The sequence below is a fragment of the Notechis scutatus genome, chromosome 8, assembly GCF_049901735.1.
Source record: "Notechis scutatus isolate UNSWTSFEM ecotype Mainland chromosome 8, rNotScu1.2, whole genome shotgun sequence".
Classification (NCBI taxonomy): Eukaryota; Metazoa; Chordata; class Lepidosauria; order Squamata; family Elapidae; genus Notechis; species Notechis scutatus.
This window is the reverse complement of record NC_142016.1, coordinates 25407149-25413544: the sequence shown is the minus strand read 5'-3', so window position 1 is coordinate 25413544 and position 6396 is coordinate 25407149. Positions and strand designations below refer to the sequence as shown.

At 43.0% G+C, this 6396-nt stretch overlaps 1 protein-coding gene across 1 annotated transcript in view; it reads left to right on the top strand.

The window, feature by feature from the left end:
* The first annotated feature begins 1477 nt into the window (after positions 1-1477).
* Positions 1478-6396, top strand: part of LOC113425820 (SPARC-related modular calcium-binding protein 1-like) — a 32465-nt gene continuing 27546 nt past the window's right edge. Inside the window, exon 1 of the mRNA XM_087971233.1 lies at positions 1478-1761. Coding sequence (XP_087827359.1) covers positions 1483-1761 — 279 coding nt within the window. The 5' untranslated portion in view covers positions 1478-1482. The remainder of the gene's footprint in view (positions 1762-6396) is intronic.

The window sequence follows — 6396 nt, the reverse complement described above, 5'->3', positions numbered from 1 at the left end:
CCCTTCCCTTCTCTTCTATTCCTTATTCATTCTATTCTATATGCTATTCTCTATTCTATTCTATTCCTTATTCATTCTATTCTATTCCTTATTCATTCTATTCTATTCTATTCTATTCTATTCTATTCTATTCTATTCTATTCTCTATTCTATTCTCTATTCTATTCTCCACATTCTATTCTATTCCACTCCATTCTATTCTATTCTCCATATTCTATTCCTCCTCTTTGTGGCAACCCCTTAGATATTGGAAGACTGTCGCATCACCCCTATTCCTCCTTTCAATTAGACACGCACCCAGTTCCTGCAACCATCCGATCCCGGTGCGATTTCCATCCAGCAGAGAGCGGTGTCCGTTTCCCAAGCTACCGTACGCTCAGTTTTTGCCCCTTGCTCAATTAAACGTGGCCCCGTTCCGAGGCTCGAATCCAGAACGCCCACAGTTTGGGTCAGCAGCTGGCGTTCTAGAGGATCACTTCAGGAGGAGCTGTGGATTCAGTGGTTAAAGCTTAACCCGTGCTCGGTCACTAAAGGGGCTGGCGGCAGCACATTTTGTTCTCACAAATATCCCTGCCCCAACCTGGGCTGCTGCGTGTGTGTGTGTGTGTGTGTCCCCTGCCTGTTTGCTCTTCCCTGGCGTGCAACCGAAAGTCAACGAGTAAGAGATGGTGTTGGTGGGGAGCAGTAGAGGCGGCTGCTTGGGGGTGTTGAGAAGAGAGATTGGGCAAGGAAGGAAGATCTGAACATGCTTGTGGCTCCTTGGAGAGAAGTGGACCTGCAAAACAAGGTGTTCCCTCCACAGCGTTTCACAACCTTTTAGTAACTCCCAACTCCCAGAATTACGGTGGCCCCGAAAAAGCTACTTATGACTGTTTTTCACACTTACGGCCGTTGCAGCGTCCCCATGGCCGCGCGATTCCCTTTTTTTGTGACCTTCGGTTAGTAACTTGACAACTGCCAGTTGATTCACTCACCAACCGTGGCAAGACCGTCCTAAAATGGAACAAAACTCACTCAATGCAGTTACGCTCGCTCCGCCACAAAAATGAATGGCGTTTCCCTTAAGCCACAACAAAAATGGGGGGCTCCGTTGTGGTGGTTAAGTCCCCTAAGGACTACCGGTACTCCTTCAAGCCCTCTGGAGTTGGAGCTTTGCAAAATTCCCGGAGGCCAAGATTTTTCTGATGTAATCATTCAATCAGAATAGAGCTGGATGGGGCCTCGGAGGTCTTCTAGTCCAGCCCCCCCCCCTCCTCTACCGTTTTAGATAAGTGACTTGTTTCTTCTTTAAAAAAAACAAAAGCCTCCAGCGATGAAAGCTACCCTCTGGCCACCAATGCAACCCTGCCTCCTCTCGTGTGGCAGCTTCCCTCCGGCCCAACTTCAGCCTCGGATCTGCAAAAGGGGGTGGGTGAGGGTGGGTGGGACTCTCCCCTCCCTGAGGGGGGGGGGCGTGGCTTGTCCTCCAGCTGTTGCCGGCCCATGTGCTGTGAACACCTTGGAGAAGAGTGCAGTGACCAGCCCTGGGAAAGGCGGGGGAGTGCTGGTGGGCTCTGGGGAGGGTGGGGGCTTTATAACTCGGCAGGCGGGGACTCAGCCGTGTCCAGTCCGTGTCCCCTTCGTCCTGCATTTTTTTTTGGGGGGGAGTGGGGAACTGCAGGAACCTCGGTGAGAGATCGAAGGCTCTGCCACACCATGCCTCCTGCGCTTCGGCTGCTGCTGCTGTTCCTGCTACAACTGACAGCATCTTTTCGGTCTCCGGTAAGAAAACTTGGGAGCAATTTTTTTTAAACCCCCCCCCAAAAAAAATAATAAAACAGAAGGGGAAGTGTGTGTGACACACTGGCAAAAGTTGTAGGGAGAGAGACTCAACCATACTGCTCCCAATCGGAAACCTCCCAAATCTTGAGCTGGACCACTGCCAGAAACATTTCTCTTTTTAAAAACAAAAACAAAACACAACTGATGTGAAATTGGGAGCATAAAGTTAGAGGGGTCTGTGCAATTGTGTTTTTTTTTGGGGGGGGGGTTTGCTAAATGGGGCACATTGACTCTGATCCTAAATGAGATAAACCCCCTTTTTTTAAAAAAAACTGGATCTCTGCAATGGGTAGGCTATGAATTCATACAGGTTCGAACGTCACAACGCTCGGTCAGCGAAATACGTGTATGCATGTGACTTTAAACCTCTTAGATATAAAAAAAACACTTTTTTTTTCCCTTTCTAAAAGAGATCAATATTTGGCAAAGAAGGGTGATTTCCTTGGGCGGCGTGCAAAGTTAAAAACTCTAAAAGCAAGAGAGTTTTGGAGTCTGGTGTCTTATTGTTCATACAAAGTCAAGAGAACCCGAGCTAATATTTGGGGCTTTTTTCTTTCCACTTCCCCCCTCACACTTTTTTTTTTTTAATTTTCAAACCTGGGGAAATTGTCACACTTTTGATTTAAAATAAAGCTCGGGCCCCAGCCCAGCGAAAATGAAGTAAAATTTTGTTTCCCCTCACCCTCTATTTTTTTTTCTATTTATTTAAACATTCTGGATGTGAGCAGTCTGCCATAATCTGGAGCAATTTTGTGGTGGTAGGTTAACTAAATTTTAATTGAATTTTAATGATCAGTGCCTAATCTTTTCTTGGAAACTTGTGTCATAGTTTAAGGCAGGGGTGTCCAACCTTGGCAGCTTTAAGACTTGTGGACTTCAACTCCCAGAATTCCTCAGCCAGCTTTGCTGGCTGAGGAATTCTGGGAGTTGAAGTCCACAAGTCTTAAAGCTGCCAAGGTTGGACACCCCTGGTTTACGGTAAAGAGGTTTTTGAAGTTTGGTTGAAGCAGGTAGTTCTCGACTTACAACGGTTTGTTTACTGACTGTCCAAAGGCATTGAAAAAAGTGACTTATGGCCATTTTTCACAGTTATCATCTTTTTATCATTCCCCATGGTCATGTGATCAATATCCAAATGCTTGGCAAGTGGTTCATACATTTTATTTAGTTTTATTTTTACTTATTTTCTTTTGTCAAGCGATTATAAGATAACAGGTATAAGTATAAGCATAGTTATGAATACGTGAAATGGATACGAATAAGAAAATAAAAGAAACAATAGGACAGGGACGGTACGCACCTTGGTGCGCTTATGCACGCCCCTACGGACCTCTTAGGAAAGGGGTGAGGTCAATGGTAGATAGTCTAAGGTTAAAGTTTTTGGGGTTTGGGGAAGAAACCACAGAGTCATGTAGAGGATTCTAGACATTGACCACTCTGTTGCTGAAGTCGTATTTCCTGCAATCAAGTTTGGTGTGGTTTGCCTTGAGTTTGTATCTATTGTGTGCTCTTGTGTTGTTATGGTTGAAGCTGAAGTATTCATTGACAGGTAGGACATTGCAATGTATGATTTTATATACTATACTTAGATCGGACCGGAGGCGGCGTAGTTCTAGGTTTTCTAGGTCTAGATTCATATGACTGTTGCTGTATCCCAAGATTCACGTGATCCCCTTTTGCGACCATCTGACAAGCAAAGTCAACAGAGAAGCCAGATTTGCTTAACAACCGGGTTACTAACTTATCAACTGCAGTGATTCGCTTAACAACAGAGGCAAGAAAGGTCGTAAAATGGGGCCCAAATCACTTATTTACTTTCTCGCCTAGCAAGAGGAATTTCCGGCTCCATTGTGGTCATAAGTCAAACATTCCAGCATTTCTCGACCTTGGTAACATTAAGATGCGTGGACTCCGACTCCCATGCTGCCTGGGGAATTCTGGGATTTGAAGTCCGCGCATCTGAACATTATCAGAGTGGAGAAACATTTCTGTATATATTAATCGAGTCTCTATCTGCCCTCCTTACGACTCTCAAAGCACGTTTTGTGTTCCATTCTTGGAAATAAGAAAAAAATACGTTTCTTTGGATTGAGCAAAGAGAAGATTAAAAAAAAAAAAAAGTTTTATAAGTTTAAAGTCTTCTCTTCCACAATCTTTTATCGGTCCTCACATAAAGTCATTTTTATTTTGTAACCGTCCCCTGGGTAACTTCACTTTATTTAGTTGGCTCTTCATAGGCCCAGGCGGGAAATGACAGTGAGCAATGGAGCTTCCATGTTTACAGATTTATTTATTTTTAAAAAAAGAGGCACAGTGACATTTATGTCACCATGTGCCAAGGTTGATGGATAGCTGTAAACAAGGAAATCTCTAATCTTACTTTGTTTGTTGTTAACCTCTTTTGCAAAGCTCTTATCTTAGCTTACGGAATAACGTTTTGGTGTAGTGTTTTTCCTAGGGTTCCTTTCGCCTTCATGTTCCTAGAATTACCTTGAGAGAACGTGGGCAGCCTATCCATTTTATAATTAAATAAAATAAAGACGTGTTTTTCTTCCCAAGCCTCCCATTGTTCACACCTTCTGGCTTAACCCTCTTACTCACCTCTTAAATCCAAGTGTATACAACTATCAATGTGCATCTTTCCTCCATTCTCCCCTCCCCTCTCAGGGTTGTGCAATTGTAGGTGTTAAAGACCCTGAAAAGAGGACCTTCCTGCTTAGACAATCGTGAGTTTGCATCTTTTTCTTCTATGCGATGAGTCAGGATTGCAGCATTTGGGACTTGAGGTGGGATGTTGGACATCGACTCTGGAAGGTTTTTTTCGCTGGTCCCCATTCTCGGTCATCCTTTTGAATTATACATTGATAAGCTCCTTCTTTGGGCAAAGAACTTCCTCTGACTCTGTTGCTTGTGCAAACTGCTCAAGAAATAATTCAGGAATGCGCTTGTAGTTGTCGGTCAATGTGCTTAGTCTCCAATTCCTTTTTGGCCAGGAAAGAGTTTGGCTGGTTTCTTGTTTGGCTTCACGCTATAGTAGAAAAAGTTAAATACAGGCAAGACTTCAACTTACAACTATTTGTTTAGTGACCATTCGGAGTAACCGCAGCACTGAAAAAAGTGACTTATGACCATTATTCACACTTACGACCGTTGTAGCGCCCCCCATGGTCATGTGATCGAAATTCAGATCCTTGGCAACTAACTCTTATTTATGACGGTTGCAGCGTCCCATGGTCAGGTGGTTTACATTCAGATGCTTGACAACTGATTCACATGTATGACGGTAGCAGTGATCCTGTGATCCACTTTTGTGACAGTCTGAGAAGCAGAAGCAATGGGGGAGGCCAGATTCCCTTAACAACCGTGTTACTAACTTAACAACTGCAGTGATTCACTTAGCAACTGTGGCAAGAAAGGTTGCAAAATGGAGCAACACTCACTTAACAACTGTCTCACTTAGCAATGGAAATTTTGGGCTCCATTTTGTGGTCTTAAGTTGAGGACTACCTGTATACAAAGGTCCCAGAAGAATCCCACGCTCTTCTCTGTTGCGTATGGGAATGCAGTGGTCAGCACTCCAGATGGGAAGAGCCAAGGACAAAATAGTGACCAACCAGAGTTGTCTGAAGTGTGTTTGTCAGAAAAGTCAAGATGGCCACCAAAAAAGTCCAATCAAATTCCTTGTGTGTCCAATCACACTTGGCCAATAAAGAATCCTATCCTATCCTATCCTATCCTATCCTATCCTATCCTATCCCATTCTATATTCTGTTCTGTTCTTCATCCCTCTATTCTATTCTGTTCTGTTCTATTCATCCCTTATTTCTATTTCTAATCTATTCTTTTCTATTTCTATTCTGTTCTATTCCATTCCATTTAAATTCTATTACTATATCCTTCTATTCTATTCTATTCTATTGTACCCTATGACTATTATTAAGTGTTGTACCTGATGATTCTTGATGAATGTGTCTTTTCTTTTATGTACCCTGAGAGCATTTGCACCAAAGAAAAATTCCTTGTGTGTCCAATCTCACTTGGCCAATAAAAGAATTCTATTCATGTTTTTTTTTCTTTTTAATTTTCTCTGTAACCTTCATATCTTTAATACCGGAAGAAGCTAAAGGAGAACATGATAGATTTGAAAAGGGTTTCTTTTATCATTTTATTTTTTTTCCCTCAAATCCTAAATCTTATCTGAAAATAAAAAAAACAAAACCCAGAGATGAGTTTGTCTGTTTTTTCTGCCGATTGCTCTCCGTGTTTGGCTTGTATGATTGTATGATTACTACTTGTATGATTCTGGGAAGGGGTTGGCCGGAGACAGCTCATAATTAGATTTTATTCTAGATTTCTCGGAGCTGTTCTTCGCCCCCAGCTGGAAGATGGCTCTGTAGTCCCTTTCTCAAGAACGATGGGCTTGAGCTTGGTGCTTTTTTCTATCCAGCCATAGGCCGGGCTTTCACATATCCCGAGGCACAAAAGAGCATTGCCAAATTGGGAAGGACTGAAATCCATATTTAGTTCCAAACGTGTGACTTGCAGGAGCTAATTTTAACCTGCTCTGGGGAGGCC